General features: G+C 39.2%; 1 protein-coding gene across 3 annotated transcripts; it reads right to left on the bottom strand.

Moving 5' to 3' along the window:
• Window positions 1-164: 164 nt before the first annotated feature.
• Window positions 165-18,942, bottom strand: mia3 (MIA SH3 domain ER export factor 3). Of its 3 annotated transcripts, none has more exons than XM_059355809.1 (28): window positions 18,757-18,942; window positions 16,927-17,060; window positions 16,741-16,827; window positions 14,531-16,631; window positions 12,458-12,787; window positions 11,977-12,116; window positions 9,082-9,213; window positions 8,734-8,755; window positions 8,540-8,628; window positions 8,359-8,436; window positions 8,068-8,178; window positions 7,916-7,987; window positions 7,719-7,823; window positions 7,499-7,621; window positions 7,355-7,403; window positions 7,152-7,216; window positions 6,687-6,777; window positions 6,417-6,555; window positions 6,061-6,223; window positions 5,929-5,964; window positions 5,752-5,819; window positions 5,444-5,529; window positions 5,102-5,215; window positions 3,785-3,847; window positions 3,652-3,698; window positions 3,472-3,540; window positions 2,605-3,010; window positions 165-1,348 (listed from the first exon to the last, which is right to left on the bottom strand). In XM_059355809.1, exons 1-28 carry the CDS (start codon window positions 18,875-18,877, stop codon window positions 1,101-1,103), a joined length of 5,289 nt encoding a protein of 1,762 aa, XP_059211792.1. In that variant the 5' UTR covers window positions 18,878-18,942; the 3' UTR covers window positions 165-1,100. The 3 variants fall into 3 exon arrangements, with proteins under 3 accessions (XP_059211792.1, XP_059211791.1, XP_059211793.1); XM_059355808.1 differs by having other exon boundaries at window positions 7,316-7,403; window positions 18,757-18,941; XM_059355810.1 differs by lacking the exon at window positions 3,472-3,540 and having other exon boundaries at window positions 7,316-7,403; window positions 18,757-18,941.
• Between the last annotated feature and the right edge of the window lie 1,235 nt (window positions 18,943-20,177).

Genomic DNA, 20,177 nt, shown 5'->3' with positions numbered 1-20,177 from the left:
AATTATGAAAAAACATTTTTTGAACAACTAATTTTCTGAATCACATTTTTCTTTAAATAAAATCTATTTTTTAAACTACTGGTACATTGGCTCATTTAGATATTTATTGCATTACTTATTTCACAGGCATTTATTGATTTAATATTGAATTGTTTTTTAGCCTGTTATTTATGAAAATATAAAATTCCTGAATGTTACGAATACATTATATTTGCTCTATTAAGTGAGGATTACATTAACTTTTAAGTAGGGTTAGAAACTCCTCTTGAAAGAGCTATGACTCGACTTTCAGGCTCTCTAAGTTAAAAAGCAAAACAGATAAACGTCTTAAATCATTAATATAAATGGTAGCAGTGTCAGTATAAACACTAAGCTAAATATGGTACACTCCGTTTTGGGATAATTCAACATGTCAACTGACTTTTAATGAACAGAACTGAAGTTAATGTTTTTGTCTCAGCAGCAGCACTGAGCAGTCTTATTTTCAAAATAAAGCAAACGCCTTAAGACACATGTAAGAAGAGCCTGTGTAAAATACATCCACTGTAAGGGAACTGTAACCAGTTAGTAATTTAACACTGACAGCTTTTACATTCTTTATTATTAAAAGTTCTACCCACATAGTAAAATAAGTTATACATCTGGCCATCAAATTACACATTTGCTTTACAGTCGACTCTAAAGCAACAGCTTTGGGAAATTATGGTTTTCCTGAAATGCTAGAAGCTAAACTCCCTCCTTTTTTTTCCAAAATAATTTCCACAGGAAATGACATTTAAAAAATTGCCCCTTAAAAATCATTGCTATATATTTTTTTAAAAGATCAACAAAAATGAAAATCCTCTGGCATATAATGACTTATTATTGCACAATAAGCAGTTTAGAAAAGTGGCAACCCTCTCAACTCGTATTGATTTCAGACACATAATTATTAATGCTTTAATTTAAGGACCATGTTTTTTTTTTGTTTTTTTAATAAACATCATTGCAGTTTTTATTTTATATAACTGAAATATGAAAATAATCATGACCTATGTTTGGGTTATTAATGTGATGGGTTCGGGGTAAATTCAAGTCCTCTGCCACAGCCGGCGGCGTCTTTAAGGCTTGACCATCGCTGGCCTCGCTGAGTCCTGAGGGGCCTCCTGCTTCACATGCAGGTCCTGTCCCGGCCCGCTGTGAGAGTTATGGAGGGCGTCGGGTGGAGCGTGACCGTATGCGTCACCATGTGCAGGATGGGGAGGGACGCCTGGAGGCAGGTTCATTGGTAGACCGCTGTGGTCACGCGGTCCTGGGTAACGCATGTCAGGAGGGATGGGTGGACGTGGTCCCATCGGTCCACGGACACCTGAACACAACAGTTGAAAAGGGAAATATTAGAAAAGAAATTAACCACCTTTTATGTTGGCGTTCAATCACTGTTGGCAGACTGAAAAAGCGGAGTTCTCCTGCTGCAAAAAATGTTCTTCCTGCATCCAGCGCCGTCATTTATTGTGACTGTGTAGGCTTTCTGGATGCGAGGAAAAACTAAAGGGTAAATCGAGGGCCGTGCTCTTGCTTGTATTGCAAACTAGTTATTTTTCCAACAGCGAATATTGTATCCAAAAACAATCTTGAAGATCGTTAAGATGAAGATACATATTAAAGTGTTTGAGCCAGACAAGTGTACAGATGAAGAAATGCTGCAGAGAAAGGCAGAGGTGATAGCTGCACTGGGAGGATAAGGCCAGTGGAGACCCTACACAACCTGAGCTGCTGAGAGAAAACACCAACTGGTGGTGCCTTTGCTCGGATAGCAACAGAAACAATCATTCTGCTGTAATTCTGCAATAAATGTCAGCATGGACAGTTCTTGGACGCTGATGCCAATCCAGAGAGAGCCTGTATGTGCTTTATGCTTGAAAGATTTACTCCTCACTTAGACAGAGGATCTTGAAGATAACATGAAAGAGACAACAAACTCTAGCAGGGCTGAGAGGGCCGATGACCATTGAGTAAATACTTTTATCATCTAATGCTACTGTGAGCCATTTTGTTGAGTTTCCTGTTAGCAAAATGCTGAGTGAATTTAAGTTGTGCTTTCATTATGAAAGGTAAAAACGGATGGAGTGACAATGTGGAAAATGATTAAGAGTTGTTGTCGTTTTAGTTCATGCTGGTTTGGACTATGGAGCCTCCGTTTTCTTTTTTTATTCTCTCGTGTGGGCGCAACACATAATACCCCTAAACATATTCTGACCGGGCGTCAGGAGCTTCAGTTGACTACAACACTGACTGACCATTCACACAAAAGGTTGTGAATTTTCCCCTTAAGGATGACCGGCTGAAAAACAACTAAAATGCTTCTTTTAGTTCCTGTAAAGTCCTGTATGTATGGGTTGTATGGTTGTATGGGTTGTATGTGCAGTGGTACGTGCTTCTTTCAGGAATTAGCCACAGCCTTGCATTTGCAACAAAAGCTCCTACACGAGTAAAATTAAAACCAGCACATTGTGTCAGTGTGTCCTGCTGCTCATAGCATGACTGCTCACGACACTCCAACTTCCAGCGCTACTCACACAAACTGTTGATGTGTTGAAAATGAAAACAGAGGGCAGAACATACCATGTGGCAGAGGCATCGGTCCAAAGTGATGAGGTGGAGGGGGACGGAAGTGTGGCGGTGGTGGACCCCGAGGATCCATGACATGTCCAGGGCCTGGCCTGGGGTGGAATGCATGTCCGTTGGCGGGTCGAGGTCCAAACTCTCCTCCCATTGGTCCGGGCAGCGGCATGCCTGGGTGCCCGTTGGCTGGTAGTGGTGGCCCGTGATGAAGAGGAGGTAAATTTGGAGGAAGAGGACCATGAGGACCTGGTGGGAGGTGGTAGGGGCCAGGTCGTGGCGGTCTGTAAGGTCCAGGAGGTGGCAGGCGGCTGTGGGGTCCAGGTGGGAGGAGCGGGTCATGGGGTCCAGGGCCGGGGGGAGGTCCGGGAGAGTCCCTGATCGGAGACGCTAGGAAGGATCCAGGTCCCTGAAAAATACAGATGATAGTGAGAAAGGGAAGCATGCTGCGTTTTCAAAGCTGTCACCAGAATTTTAGTTGGTCCTTTGAGTTTTTAAGGATTATAATCTTAGTCATGCAGTGAAAGGATCCACAAGCCACACAATTTGCTTTAAGTGCAATTAAACATGTGCTCAAGTCAAATGACCAGTTACCTCACACCATGATTATTTGATGATTAATCAAACCACTTTCACAAAACCTCTGACACACATACTCAAAACGGCCCAAATATTTTCCAAGACGCATTAAGGCTGAAGTTTAGACTTCAGAAAAGAATCTCTGCTTCTCCCGGTGCTGTGAGAACAGGTGAAACCACACACTCAGCCCAAAAAGTTAAGTCAGCCCCAGTGAAGCAAAACACTTTCAATCTCCTCCCAAATTGAAATCCAGCTGCAGGGACACCTGGACTGTCCAGCCTCTATACTCACTGGCTCTGGACTGTCTGTGGAGACCTCAGCCTGAGCCTCTGCTTTTATCTGTGGATCTATTGCTTCTGTCTGTTTCAGAGCAAGGACATACACAGCGGACATGTAGGTAGGAGCTCTAAGCCTTCACATGGAATGAGGGAAAGTGACGTGTAAAAATGAACCGATTATAAAAAGACTTACAGATACGTCCATGTTGGCAGGTGATGAGCTCCGGGGGCCCATCATGTCTGGAGGAGGAGAAACAGGACGGTGTTAAAAGAAGGTTAGAAGCAAAGGGAAAGTCTTTGATTAACAGAGACCACAGAAGACATACCCATCCCAGAGATGTGTTTGTTTTCAGCGTAACGACCGTGTGGGTCTGATGGAGGTCGTGGACCTGAAGGGAGAAGATAAAAAAAGACACAATGATGAATGAATCTCTCAAGACTCAGCCTGTAGTGCTTTACCAGGGAAGAGGAAACAAAAAGGAAGAGGAAACAAATTCTTATAAATGGCAAAGATTGGTCATCTCTACTTGATGAGGACAACAGTCAGAGGAACAAAGCAATCAGGATGAGTTTAAAGCCCCTAAAAACTTGGTTGCAAATGAAATGATCTGTAATTCATGACAAATAAGCAACAATCAGATACTTTCTGTATTATTTATTATGAGTTTAATACTTAACCCTTGTGCACCCCTTTTATAAAAGTTGCTTGGATGTCAGTGTCAAAAAAACTATATATACTGCCCACTTTCAGAGAGTTATATTTTTCAACCAATTTACCAAATATGTATTTATTTTCTTTAAATGCCAGTTTTTTTTTTTTACATAATGTCTTCTCACAGTCTCGAATATTAGCAACAACATAGATTTTGCTGCATTGCATCAAACACTGCAGTGCTCCATGATACAACAGCAATAAACCTAGTGGAAAGGAGGAAAATAGCACTATATTTGCTCCATAAGGCAAACATTATAAAATAGTCAGGAGGAAAATAGCGAAAACTACAATTCTGAAGCCAAGACTCTAGATTTAATACCTGGGGGTAAAAAATCAATATTTATATGCTGAAATGGTTGTGGGATCAAAGACTGTGGTTTTAATGGGGTTCTATTTGGACATTTCTGTCCTTCAGAGTGAGAGTGTCTGTGTTTTGGCTACACAGTTTATCATAGACTTATTACAGGAGCTGAGGTTGAATTTGCAAATTTCAAAGAATAAAAACAACCTCTCAAACCCTTGCCAAAATGTTTGACATATGCATTAATAAAGTCAAAGTGACCAAAAATGTCCCAAGTGATGCACAGGGGTTAAAATTCAGTGTATCTGCTGAATCAGAACTGTTAAAGGTTTAAGTCCATGTTGCTCATATAAAGAAGATGGTTGAGAAAATGTTTTTAGGGTCTTTAAAGAACGAAAATGTGAAGCACATTTTAACAGTAACACAGTACTCCACAAAAGGACATTTCTGACTGGACTACAGACTGGAAAGAAACAAAAGGAAGAACTCAGGAGGGTGAAAGATCTATAAAGAAAAATGAAGTCAGGTGTGCAAGAGGAGAAAGACTGAAGGACAAAAGGTTGTAGTGGAGGGATGAAGTCCAGCAGGCGAGGATTAAAGAAGGTGAAGAAATCCACTGGGACTCACCATACGGGTCAATTCTTCGCCCCACTGGGGCAGAAGGAGGGCGCCTGGGACCCTCTATCATTATCGGAGGGGATGGTGCACCTCCACTCACAGGAGAGGGCCCATATGAATCACCTGTCATGATCAAATTATCCATTTACCAAAAGAAAACAAACAGCTGACAAAACATGCAAAGACGAGGTCCTCGTCCCAGGCTCACTGAGACAGTGGGGTACATAAAAATAACAGATCAAAACAACCTCTTTCTCATTTACATGCTGGATTTTATTAGAAAAGATAATCCTCTTCTCAAAGCTCTGACCTAATGGAAAGAAAAAAGAAGGAAACATGTGGTCTGTCTACCTTGGCGAGGGCCTGCCGGCTGTCCAGAGTTCGGCCTGAAGAGAGGAGCGCGGCGCTCATTAAGCTGGGAGGTGAGCACAGCCAGTCTGTTAATGGGGGAAAGAACAAACAAAAACATTTGGTCAGATATAAATTTAGCTCCATTATCAAGTAATCCTTGCACTTTTCATAAAATCGTGAACATTTTTTCAGAGCGCAAAGTGACATCAAGTTACTCCTTTTGTCCAACAAACAATCAAAAACCAAATGAAATGGACATCTTAACATCTCAATAACAAAGTACTTATACATTGACTAATAACACTTACTTTTCACGGAGCTTTGATGCTTCAAGCTTCTCCTGATTCAGCGCTCGCTCTGCATTACGAGCATTTACCTGGAAACATAACAGTGTTAGTGTGGAACTTTAATATTAAGCTTATTATCAAGCTTAAATATCAATTTACAGCATACTGGCATAATATGTAACACTTTGTGCAACATACCCAGTTTGAGTGAGTTTTGTTTTCCTGTTCTTTTATCTAAAACAATAAAGAAAGAAAAAAAGATGTTCAGTCAAGGTTCAGGTTTCAGTAGGAGTTCTCTATATACTTGCTCATTTAAAAAGGAAAACATACCTGCTCTTTATAGACCTCCTCCGTCTTTTTCATCTGGTCCTCCATTTCATTAATGCGCTGTCGTAAGATTTTAACCTGCTCCTCGGCCTCGACAGCTTTTCCTCCCACCTCAGACAGCTGGCTCTCTTTGCTGCGGCGCTCCAGCTCTTCCTTCGTTAATCTCCTGTTAAGCCACAGAAACACTGCTCTTCAAAAAAAAGAACATCCTTTCCATTTCAAAGACACATGCTTTTATTAATGAGATACTTGACTGCTGAAACAGTATCGCTTATTTGGGTAAAATGGCATTAAATGTTCTACAGTGTGTAACAGCAGCTAATAAGAAAGTGCTGATTGACGGTTGCCGGTTCACTTACTGCTGCAAAGCATTTTCCTTCTGCTGATACATTTCCACCATGATTTCGTTTTTCTGCTGGAGGATCTTGAACTGGTTTTCAACATGACTCTTCTCGCCTTTGAGGGATGCGATTGCATGTTCGAGCTCCTGGTGTTGTTCTGTTGCAATGTATATGATGGTATGGTTAGGAAAAAGCAGGAAGAATGTCATATGTCAAACACAATGCCTTTTTGCCAAAAAACAAAACAAACACAATATTTTTTAATAAAAAGAAGCATGACCAACATACCTTCCAGTGACTTTCTGGTCTTTTCTTCATTCAGTAGTTTGGTCATAAAGCGATCACGCTCTTCCTCGACCACAGAGAGAGTTGTCTGGACCTGGAAACAAATAATATAAATAACATTTTTAACATTTTGTCCATTCATAACAACGTTTTTTTTTTTTACTTTTGTGCCTCACTTTATCTAAGCTTTAATGTCCTTAGAGAACAAAAATGTCTGTCAAAAAACTGCCAAATATGATATATTTATATTATTTTCCACTTTCAGAGTCAAAGTGTGGTTTCAAAGGAAAATTTGAGTGTTTATTAACAGTTAATTATAGACTAATTATTGGAGCTAGGGTTGAACTACCAAAATAAAAAAATAAAAAACTAAAACTGTTGCCACATTTATACCATATGCATTAACACAAAATTACAACAAAAATAAAAACATGATGAACAGGTGTTCATGTTATTTTGACATCTTACCCGAGAAACATCCATCATCTGTTTGATCCTGTTCTTTATGGCTGTCTTCTTGTCTGAAAAAGACACTGAAAGAACATAAACAACTTAGTATGAAGCTGAACACAACATCATTTATATGTGGTGGATTGAAAAACAACTGAATGAATGAGTAGAGTTGGACTAACCAGGTGCTACTTCACCATTGGCTAAAACTTTGGTGTCACCTTTTTGGGAATCACAAGCGTCTAGGTCACCCAGAAGGTCGGACAGCACCTGCAGGGAGACAGTTTTGTGTTGAGGTTAAGTTAATAATTTCTTTCAAGTTAAAGAGTTATAATTTACAGCCGATAACCGGGAAAAATCCTGACCTCTACGTTGTGATCTTTGAGCACCACCGAGTCCTCTAGCTCTTTCTGAGACTTCTGATAGACTTTAATCTGCTCGTTCAGCTCTTTGTGTTTGTCCTCCCATCCTTTAATGGTCGTCTTGAGCTGTAAGATAAAAACAATGCATCAATCCATCAATGTAGCCCTATGTTAACAGATCTCAGTGATAAAAAATATATTAAAAGTCTAAATGTTGTCTCACTGTTTTATTTTCTTGTTTTAGTGCTGCGTAATCTTTCTCAAGACATTTGTGCTGAACATTTCGGGCGTCTTCACGAATCTTGGCCTCGTCCAGGAGAACAGCAGTCTGTGACAAATACACACAGTTAGTTAGAGCGGCTTGAACCACAGGCTTTGTGTAATTTCACAGCATGAAAAAGATTACGCAAGCGGTTGTACCTTAGTGAGAGCTTCCTGAATCTTTTTCCTGCTCAGCTGTAGCTTCTCATTTGACTTCTCCAATTTCTCAATCTGTTAAAGCAACCGTTAAGCATCATGACACAGAGGTGACAGCTAGAGGTGACGGGACAGAAAAAATATTGAATAATTACCCTGGTGCCGTTTTGCAGCGAGTTTGCTCTCTCGCCTTCGAGTAGTTTTACGTATTTGTTCTTTTCCTCAACCATGTGTTCGTTCCGTGTTTCTGCTGCTAAAACTTTACTCTGCAAAACGGAAATGAGAGAAACCTCAGTGACAGCCCTTAGAAAACAAGGAGCCTTTTAACTTGCTGTCCAAATGACACACAACACCCATAACGATTTACAGGCAGAACATGTAAACTTCTCCCAAACACCACAGTATGAATACATAAGCAAAGATAAAAAAGTATCCTTAGTGCTCACCTCCAGGTCTTGCATCTTTTTCACTGTGGAACTAACAGTTTCTTTTGAATGTTTTTGTTTTTCTTTTAGGTTTTCAGTCTTAAAGAAAAGAAAAAAACAATTAGAAAATTCCAGAAATAACAAATGTATATATTTTTTCAAAAATAGACTGATATTAAATCACATTTTATTTGTAGCTCACCTGTTTCTCAAGTTCAGACATTTTGGTGAGAGCATCATTCTTCTCTTTTTTCAGCAACAGTATTTGCTCGGTCAGCTTTTTTTCATCCACTGTGTTCACAAAAGTGAAACAAAAAGTACAGAGTTAGTTTGATTTTACACATCTGCAATTTGTAATGTGGCGTGATGTTTAAAAAAAAAAAGTAAAGAACTTACCAAGGTATTCTCTCTTCTTTACCTAAAAACATATAGAAAGCAATAAGTAAAGATCAGTTTGATGTCACAGCATGTCATGTGAACATAGTAATGTAGCTGCATCATATAAGGAATAGTGTATAAATGACCAACAGTTATTCAGATAATAAAATTATAATAATACGTTGCTTTACTGTGCTCTTATATGGGCAGTAAAGCTGACACTTCAATAAATTTTGAAGCCGTGTGCATCTTCAGAGTAAGATCTAATTAAATTCAGCTCATACAAGTACAATATTTTTTTTACTATTGGCAAATGACAACACAAACTTTGAGCAGAGATGAGAGCAGTGATATAACAACACTTACTGCCAACACGGTCCTCCAGAAGAAGAGGGTGAAGGTCATTACTCCAACCAAAGCAGTGATGACAACAGCTTGCCAAGGACAACCCAATATGGTTTCTCCTGGCTTCCACTCTTCTGGCAGTAATGCAATCATCTGAGGGCACACAAACACAAGTACTACATTAAGAAATGAACAGTGAACAAATCAGGAATGATCAATTAAAGCTGGTTAAACAAAAACTTGGAAGGTAGCGAGGTCTGTCTCAGGGCATGCAATGGATGAAGGGTGTCTTCGTCTTACTGAGTTTCAAATGTGAATAATATGTCAAGACTAAAAATAGAGACAGAAGGCAAGTTAATATTTGTCAAAGCACAGCCAGACACTCACAAATCCACAGTGAGTTTAACCTCAAAGCAACTATTAATATTAACACGTGCCACAAGACTGTGATACTGTGTATTCATTAACTGAAATCTGATGAGCACTAAAATAAATGAGTGATCTGTTACTCTAGTCACACAACTGAGAAGAAAGCTCATCAACATGCAGGTCATTACCATACAATAATACACCAAGCAGTGTCCTTATGCAACCTTTACCAATAATGTTGAACTTTATAAGCATAGAGCATGGGAGTAAAATGGGCATAAAGTTATGACGCTAATCAGCTCTTTTACAAGTTTCCTGCCATTAACACAATTGACACACTCATAGGATCCTGTAGGAAACATGTTTTTTGACATAAGGAGATGGCAGTATTGCTCTATCAAAGGTACTATTGAGACAGCACTTTGCAAGTCAAACCAAGTGTCGTTAATTGTAGTTAAGTCAATCATTAAACAATGGTTGTTTGCTGTCAGAAGGCTGACGTATTTATGTTTTGCATCAGTGGGAAAAATGGACAACAATTTTACCACTTTATTAATGTCTAGTCATGCCAGAAAGGACTACCATATTGCTGCAAGCACAAAGAAACCTTTGAACCGAGCATGTGGCACTTCAGACAGGAGCAAACACAGACTCTATGGCTGTAATGAAATGCAGGGATTACAAATAATGAACACACCACGTTACCTGGAGGGATTAACATGCCATTTTCAGCCAACTGCATTTAATAAGTCTACTTTTTCAATATAGCAATGCACAAAGACAGAGTGAAACCTTACTATATTTAAGAGCAATCAACCTCCAAAAATGCACAAAAAAACAAGATATGAAAGAACCACATGGAAGTTAATTATCGTCTATCAGCATTTAAGAGGCGAGATCAAGTTTGGTGAGTAAATTTAGGAGTAGTTTAAATTCAAGTCAATCTGCATAAGCCATATGTTCATTAACACGTCAGCAGGCCATGATAGCATAATACATGCTCGAGATGAGAGACTCAAATGTTCACTTACATGTTGCAGCTCCTTTAGAAAAAACACGTAAACATGATCCGGTTCCATTACAGGTCTGGGTAATGTGTCTCCCTCCATGCTAGTCTTTGAACCGACAAACGGAACTAGCACAAGTATGCTAGTTTGACAGCTCGCTAGCACGTTAGCTATAACCAAATAAAGCCACTAGCGACAATTAAGCTAACGTTAGCCGTTCACAATAAAGACTTCGGCGTCGCTACAAACACTGACAACGTCGGTTAGACGGTGAAGACAGGCGATACGTGACGTTAGGACTCGGCAACAACAGTTGGCTAACGGTAGTAATAAGATGAGTCGTCGTATCTCATTCACTATCAAAAACCTACCGACAACAAGCTGAGCTGAAGCCCCTAATATGGATTAAAATCAAAGCGCGCCAGGCGATTAATAAGATAAATTAAACTGACAACATATAGGCCATCAAAGTGCTGTTTTTGAGGTAATTATCTGCCTTTTAAAGCCAAAATAAGGCCCGCCGGTTGTAGTAGCCAGCTCAGCACCGGCTGTGTTGAACTTCAGCCTACACCGCAACAGTCAACAAGACAGGGGAGGGCCGTGGGACGTTCAGGGGCAGTCGGAAAACCTGACGTTTCCGCAGAGACAAAAGTCTCGATGTTAAGCACTGACACCTCACACTTAAATTGATCTGTGTGTTGTCTAAATGTGCGAGTGCAGGAGGATTCAAGTATAAATGCTTAAGAAGCAATAGCACAGTAATGTGTGACACACAGATTTCACTGTTGCAGAGGCATATCAGACGCCAGTCAAGTGAGAATTCACATTCACAATTAATTCCACAACCAAGAAAATAGATATTTAAAAACTATAATCATGGGACCAAATTACAACATTTTTGCAGATTTTCCTCATATCTTCTTTCTAATAATGGGGCAGTTTTCAAATTTCCAATATTCTTGGAGATCTTGTGTGTGTGTGTTGTAGACCTGACAGGGAGTTAGGCAAAGGGCAGCACAGACAGACTTAGTGCACTTATCTCTATAAATAGATATTTGCCTGTGAATTCAGAAATCTGTACAAGATTTTGTTAATAGAGGGTTCATTGGCATGTTCCATAAAACATGTTAGTCTGCCTCATTTTCAGTTAATTCAGTTCCATAAAGCAAATTCAACTAGTTCTCCAGAATATTATGCCACAACTGAGGTTGAACTGTGCTGAATTTGCTTTAGGGACCAAAATCAACTGAAAATGAGAAATGAGGTTGGTTTCCATCTGAATTTATATGAAGATATTTGTTTAAAAGGATTGGCCGTAATGCCACGGATCTAATATGGATCTAATATACCTTCAAAAAAAATATGGATAGGGTTGCTAATCGGACTGTAAACAATGATTGCTCAATGGAAGAGGAACATTTGGACTGGATAGCAGTTTTTGGTTGGGAACCACTGGTTTAGGTGATAGTTGAAGTCACAAAGTAAAGAGAGACTCTGTCTTTCAAAGATGAATGCCAAAGCTTACAATCCTCAGACTTACCTCAATAGTCCACTCTGTAATTTTACTTTTTGTCATCGAAAGGATGCAGCCCATGTAAACAATTCCAGTTGAGAATAATCCCACTTCTTCTTCTTCTTCTTCGTGAATTTCAGGTACTGGTTCCATGGGATCCAAAGATCCTGGAGGAACAAAATGTACCTGTTAGACAGTTTATGTGCCTTATGGACAGTAAAAGTAAAAAATCTTCTGTTACAGTTTATCATCTCATGGATTCAAAACAATTTAAGTATTATCAAACAATTCTCCAAAAAATGAGTGAATCACAGACAGAAACAAACAAGACTCATCTATGACTCCCAAGAATGAACTATTGAAGCTACTACAACATAGTTGTGCTCTATTTGATTGTAATCCAAGTGCAAAAAGTGATCTTTTTAGGTTACAGAAATCCCTTTTAATAGAAATGAATGATCAATTAACTGTAGATAAATTAGTTGAATACATCATTTAGATTACCAACCTGAGGGTGACTGCTCAACCTCGACGCCGAGGCCCATGTCTAAGGGGTTTTCCAGGGTGGCTTGAGGGACCTTCTGCATCTCGTCTGATGCGCTGAAGCTCGGCTGATTGTCTTTGTTTTTATTAAAGTGTCCACCATCCTCCTCCACGCTGATGTCCGGTCCACTGTGCACCTCATCCAAAACCACCTGCTCCTCTTTAGTCTCTGCTGGCCTTTCCTCCTGATCTGTTACTGTGAGGTTGTCATCGCTCTCAGCCTCAGGGACGCTCTCAATAATGTCTTCTGCAACGATGTGAGGTGTGTCATCTTTTACTTTTAATTTGTCTTCATCTACAACAAAAACAAATACATATGAGACATTAGGGATTAGTCACTCTGTTTAGTCCAGGTCTGTTTGAACAGTTTCTGGTGATAAAAGATTGTAGTCTTGGGAGAGGATTTTTTTCTGTAGGGTGTGTTTTTCTGTAGGGTGTGTTTTTCTGTAGGGTGTGTTTTTCTGTAGGGTGTGTACCATGAAACCGATGTGATCTAATGACAGCAGGTCATTATTGTTTTGTTAGGAGCAACATATTTGTTTAGTGGGAGGTCATGACTCCCTTTAATGAAAAGGGAAAATAATTCATCTCTAAGAGTTAGGGCTGGTACAATCATCAACTGAAGAGAAACTATTTTAAATCTGTGTTTCGGCTCGACACTACATAACATTTTAATTCTGGCAGTTACAGACAAAGGATGAAAGCAATCAATAGCTTGCTGCAATAGGATATCACATGTTTTCTTTGGGACACACACTATAAGCATTTTCAGGCCATTCTACTGAGGCTTAGAGATGAATTCAGGAGAAAACTGGAAAAGGCAAAAAAAAGTTGAAGTCCCTTCTCTGCTGAGAGAGTTTGCCTGACAACAAACTTTTTCATTTTACACACAGTACACTAAAATATGCATCTACAATTTTACGAGGTAAAAAATAAGAAATGTGAGTGAATCTTGATTCATATTTAATCAGCACTGCCTAGTTTGACAGTTAGATCACAGTTCACAAGCAGTCACTGACATGACTGAAACCTGCGTCTGAGATTTTTGGTCTGATTGGTTGTTTTTGTTTAGGCACTGTGGATTCTGGCAAATACCATTAGGAGCACTAGGAGGCGATAGAGGAACATGATTTTTTTTCTCACAGATTATCCGTCTCATCTATTACTGTCAGGATTAAGTGACAGTTCATCTAAAAGTTACCAACTGTAGCTTTTAGTCCTGAATATAATTTTAAATTAAAGCCTGTGTTACTTGACAAAAAACGAAATGTGTGTGAATGTGCTTTAGTCTTCAAAACATAACAGACCGTCAAAGTGAAAGCAGATCTCTAAACCAACTGTGTGTGTATGTGTGGCGGGGGGGCAGTCTGATGGTCAGCACTCAGTGACTCAAGTTACAGCTGGAAGAGTAGGGAAGAAATACCAGAGTGCACAGGTCCAGGTGGAAAAACAAATCTTGTTTTAAAAACAGAAGAATAAATCCTTCTGTTGGAGATTGTAAGGAAAGGTTTGAGAGAGAGAGAGGTGGGGAGGCTATATTTTGCGTAGTGTGTAAAATGTTCTAAATAAATGGTGTGTCGTAAACAAATACTAATATTGAAATTTAGAAGTTTTCAATTCCTTTTTTTTTTTTTAGAACTTGTTATTACAGAGAGAGTAAAGTACTGGAAATAAGATACCGCTGGGTACTGCTTCAGAATTCCAGGTACTGGTACCAGTATCAGGTCAAGTATGAATGATAGCCAAGCCTAAGGAGGACAATCTGGAAATCTGGAAACAGGATACTCGTCTGAACTGAGCCTGAAGGCACAATTCAAGGCTGCATATCTGCTGTGCCACGGTCTCAAATTCTGCACTCACTTTATCTGCAGATCATAGGCTGATGCAACAAACTGTAGCTGTGTTTGAAAGGTCCAAATCAGAGGTTCAAAAAGAATACTGAAGGGTAAAACCTGACTCCATCAATCACAGATGTGTGAATTCTCTAACCCTAATCTCTACCAGACACTATCAGTAAAGTAATAAAAACAAAACCTACCTTCATGAATATCTGAATGGTTTCCTGTTGCCAGAGGCGTGCTGTCACTTGCTGTCGAATACTTTTGTCGTAGGCTGAATGCGAGCTCCTGGAAGTCATCCAGTATTTCAGTCTCCTCGTCTGAACTACTTATGTCCCTTTCTTCTTCATAATTCTGCTTTGCGTCTCGCTCATCCAGCATCTTCTCGATCTCATCCAGGATGGCGTTCTCGGAGGCTTCCAGGATGCCCTCGAGTGCATTTTCAATGTCTTTGTTAGCACCTGTGTGCGAGACACGGGTAGCCTGCATTTCTGTGTCCAAGTCAGAGAACATGTCCTCCACTTTGAAGAGATTCTTGAGACCCAGAAGCGTTTGGATCTTTGCCATTTTTTCCTCTGTGAAGTGGCCTCGGAGCAGAGTCAATCTCAACACGCTGTCACTGTATTCTGGCTCTGGGGTCGACTCAGTGGGCAGAGCTGATTCACGCGAGGGTTCGTCTGGGTCTGTGCTGTCCGATTCTGAGTAAGAAAGTGCGTTTTCATCTTCAAGTAATTCTACTTTCTCCTCCTCGTCTCTCTGTTCCTCCACCTCTCCTTCTTCTTCATCTTCCCACACATCTGTAACATAATCCTTGTGAATCTCTTGTTCCTCCACAGATAATTCTGTCTGGCTGCTATTACTCTCTAAATCTATCACTAAATGATCTTGTATCTGATTAGGTATTTCATCATTAACTGTCTTTTCATCATGTTTTACATCTGAACTTTTTGATTGTATCTCCTCAGTGATCGGCACCTGATGAGTTTCAGTTTCGGTACCGGCTAATTCTTCATCCGTCGCTGTTTTGTTCTCGTCCAATTCATTGTCCAAATCCTCACTATGCTCGATTACAATGCTGCTGTCATTATCATTATTGATCTCCACTTCCTCCTCTTCCTCAGGGGCTTCATCTATTGTTTTAATATCCAAGTTTTGAGCCTCTGGAGTAGTAGACGTATCATCTTGTGATACTGGATCCACTGATATTGTTCTTGTTTCTAAATGATGGTGTACCGGCTCCTCCGTTGGTTTTAAAGTTTCCTCCAAAGCGTCCTGGGGTCCGACTACTTCTCCATCACTCTCATCATCCAGATCTAACTCTTCTGGCTCTATGGTTTCTGGCTCTTTTGGCGATTCCACCGGTAGTGGTTCTTCTTCTACAGCTGGCTGTGTCTCCTCATAACTCTGAGGTGTTTTTGGAGTGGCTTCTTCCCTCTCATCTTCATCATCGTCTTCGTCGTCATCCTCCTCTGAACTCAGATCGTGTGCTGTCCTTTCTCCCCCAGTGACAACTGAAAAAACAGCGTCTCCAATCGATGTCCACATGCCCTTCTCCTCTGGAGCCGCTGGCTTATCATCATGCGTTGTTGGAGGACTTTCACCCTTTTCGAGGGAATCAGATGCTGGAGTGTTCACTGTTTCTTCAGTGAAAGACAGCAGTGGAGTTTTGGCTTTAACATCAACGTCTTCTTCTGAATTATTCTGCACATTTTCGCTCTCCTCCTCTTCATAAGGGGTTACATTCTTTGTGATTTCTTTGTTGCTGATGACAGCATCGAAAGTTGATCCAAGGGTAGTTTTTATTTCAGGGATTCGCACTCCTTCAGAAGTCGAGACTGGTTCGTCTTCTCGAACAAAATTGTCTTTGGGTGCAGATTCCTCTTCAGATTTTAGTATCTCTTTGGCTTCACTCTCTTCTAGCACGACATTTTCAGGAACAGACTCTACAGGGGTTTTCTCAACTTCTTCTGCAGCCCTTTCAGTAGGATCAGGTGTAGCTGCTGTATCAGCCTCTACTTCTTCTAGTTCTTCTAGTGAAGGTGGTTCAGTTACCACATCAGGTTCAGGTAAAGAGGCACTTTGATCATCTGGGACTTTATCAAGATCCTCAGAGTTATCAGGATGCTCAGTTTGTTTTTCACCGTCACTCGCTTCCTCTGCTGATGGTTGTGTTTCTTGGATTTGGTCAGATGTTTCCTTATTTTCACCCACATTCTCCTCTAGCGAATAGCCTAACAATAAATCTATGTCATAATTGTTGAACTTATCAAATCCAGTGTCAAAACAGACAAAATCTGTTTCCTAAAAAGAAGATAAAGAATTTAAATTATAGTAAATATGTATTAAATGTACAGGGTAATATGTAACTTATAGTTTGAAAGCTGTGTTAGTGAGTAACGTATTTTCATACCTCTGCTGGAATTTCAATTTCCTTTTCAGTATAAAGGTGGTTAACTGAAAGAACCTCGCTTGGGAAATAGCCAAAGTGACTTCCAACCTGTTGAAAATACAAGAAGAGAACATGTTATAACTCCAGAGCAGAACCTAGATGTTATCTGTTACTGATCTATAGAAATCAAAAGCAGAGTATACATACACTTCCAGCCCATATGTCGTTCCTTCTGCCTGCAAGTTTGTAGTATACGTAGATAGTTTCTGATTTTTTGACAGACAGGAACCGACAGTCTGGTCCGGAGAAATCTTTCATAGCTTTTCCCCGACACAGAAGCACTGTGAAAAGAAAACATTAATAATTATAATCCGAAGAAAACAGTTAAGCTTTATCACATGGAGATATTTAAAGAATGCAAAATGCTGGCAGAAAAAAAGGGGAGTTATAAACACCTATTTTAGATCCACTCATAATAACACAGTTCTACAACAAATTATTATTTTCATCTCAACTTAAACCTTTGGTCCAGGCCAGAAAATGCAAACATTTTTAATACAAAGTCCAAAATTACATTAAAATGTATTTGTCCATCCAACCAAGTCAAAAACACAAAGCTATATGGTTTATTAACAAAATCAGCCATATTCCCATTAAAAAATGAATTTTGCACATGTTTTGCTTAGAAATTAATGAACTGATAAATTGTAAAGTTGTCATACAAGAACTTGAATACAATACAAGTTTAAAAACAACAGCTATACTCTATACCTCTTTTGATACTATGGCAAAAGTGTTTTCCTCACAAAATGCTGGCACAGAAGAAGTCATTAAACACCGACCAATACATTTTGATTTGTATGTATTAGTTGAAAAGTTGAGTGTACATCTGTGGTTAGTAATTGTTGTTATGGCTTTGATTGTTTCGATACCATAACATTTGGTGATTGTATCTTTTTAAGTATGAGGGATTGAAGAACTATAAAAGTATTGATACTTTTGTCAATTACAATTGTATGTTTGTTGGAAATGATTGCCAGCTTATTTCTGTCCATCCATTAATTGTTTCAGCTTTAAAAAGATAGTAAAAATACTAAAGGGAGATGGCAATTAAAGAGTTTACTATCTGCTTATCTCCCTTATCTCACTGTTGACAATAAATCCAACATAGGCTATCATGTTTTTAGTCTTATCTTCAGATTTATCTTTTAAAAGATTTTTCGATCAGGGTAACTGATCTTTTGGGGCCTTTCTTTGTTGTATGTGTTAAGGTTTCTAATGTTTTTAACGGTTTTATGAGTCAAAACTCGCTTCTCCTCATAAGTCGCCAATAAAACAATTTCTTATCACTACACCCGTCTTTTGGGGTTGTTGTTAACACTTTAATGGTATGTTCAGATAAATATTGTCTATAACAACAACAGCTGCAACAGTCCCCTCAGGCTCAACACATAATGTTTGTTGGTTACATTTAATAAGAAATACATCCTAGGATGTAAAGACACATTGGGTTACCAGTAATGTGAATATAAACGCACATTTGACCTAAAGCTAAGGTTACATTTTAATTCAAGCGACGCAGTCAAGAGTAACGTTAGTCTGTGTTGAGTAACATAAGCTACAAGGAGACAACCAAAGCTAATGTGGCTTAACAATAGAGCTAGCTGCACCTTGTTGGCTATGTTAACTATTGTTTGTTTCTAACATTAGCAGAGCTTTTGGTCAAAGCCGGCCGGTGGCTAATTAGCTGCTAACATTAGCCACCAGTATCCAGCCAGCAGGGCAGGCCGGACTTGCAGGCAACCTGCCAACACTACGGACTGAGCGATATCCACCTCAAGCTCACAACAAATGGTAACATTAGCTTTGTCTGTTTTTTAATGAGCCACACAGCATCAGAAACACTACAGGAAGCTACCCAGGAGGCAAATATCGACTGGCAACAGGTCAGAGATAAGGCGCAGTTTATGGCTAGCTGTGGAATCTGGATGTGGGAAGAAGCATCCTTGAAGTCTAACAACAAGCCAGCAAACTTACTGCTGCACTCCTCATCGGCGCATCTTTTAAAGTCGGAGAACCTTTTTTCCAAGGCTGCGGTTGAGATAAAATTAAATAGAAGTAATAAAAAGCCCTGTCGGTAAAAGTGTTTTGCTGCCATGCTGGCAGTTTTTGTTGCCTGGCTTGGCTTGACTCCGCTGCTGCTGCTGCTGCTGGAGCATGAGCACTGGAGCTGGAGGAGGCGACACGTCAGCAGATCAGATCCGGCTGGGTGTCGGCACGGATAGGTTTACACAGGATATAAGGTTGGGATTTGGCTGCTTCGTGACTGTGGGGAAACTATCTCACAGCAGATGTACTAGTGAGAAGAGAAACAGACCTCATTTAGCATGTGTAGTTTCTTCTGGAGACGTCCAATACATCAGCAAGGACATCTTCAAAAATGCACAAAAAGGTTTTTAAAAAAAAAAGTAAAAACGAGGTTTACTCACCCAGAGGATTATGGCTGGTGTGTTGTAATATCCTTTAATCCCCCCCGAACCTCCTTAAACAAATATAGTTTAGCCCTACAACCAGAAAAATAACATAAAGGACTTAGTTTAGTTCTTAGAATTAACTATTATAATAATGTGCATATGGTGCATATATATATATATATATATATATATGGGGGTTTAATAGGTTTGTTTAATCAATAAAATATGGTTTAGGCGCATGTTTTGTTCATCATTACTTATTAGTAGTGCACGTATTATAATTTCAGGTGCAAGAATCTTGTGCAATTACTAATTAAAGACATATCTGTAACAAATGTGTATGTAAATGTGTATCAAGTGTATGTAGAGTAGCTATTTTATTCTATTTTCTTAATTGTACGTTGCATTTATTTTATTTGTATGTTTTGTTTTTAGTTTTTGTTATCCTTCAATCACTTTGCTGTGAAAATGGAATTTCCCAGCTGTGGAGTTTATCTTATCTTCAAAGAAAAATCAATATGTGCTGCCAATCAAAAATCTTGTGAAGCAAAATCTAATTTCCAACAATTTTATTACAACACAATGATGCTTATTTGCTAATATGTGGTTCTTGAAATAATAATAAAATATAATTGCTATGTTGTTAACAGCCACATACAATTTCACACATCATTTCCAGAGAAATAGATCACCAGAGGGGAAATTAAGTATTTGTAAAATAGCAAAACATAATATAGTAGGCTACAGCAGATATTAGTATAAGACAGTTGCTAGATTCATAAAACAAAAACAAACAGCATGAGGACACTATTAGAGAGGTAAATAATAATTAAAATAATAAAAACACAATTAAGCAACCATTAGCTGTTACAAGTATAACAGTGGAACCAAACACGACACAAAAGCTGTAAAATAACTGTAATCAGAGGTTTTATTTCTGAAACAAAAGCCTTTGCTGAAACACCTCTCGACCTCAGGAGACAT

Source organism: Centropristis striata, chromosome 18 (assembly GCF_030273125.1).
Source record: "Centropristis striata isolate RG_2023a ecotype Rhode Island chromosome 18, C.striata_1.0, whole genome shotgun sequence".
NCBI classification, from domain to species: Eukaryota; Metazoa; Chordata; class Actinopteri; order Perciformes; family Serranidae; genus Centropristis; species Centropristis striata.
This window is presented reverse-complemented; position numbering and strand designations above follow the sequence as displayed.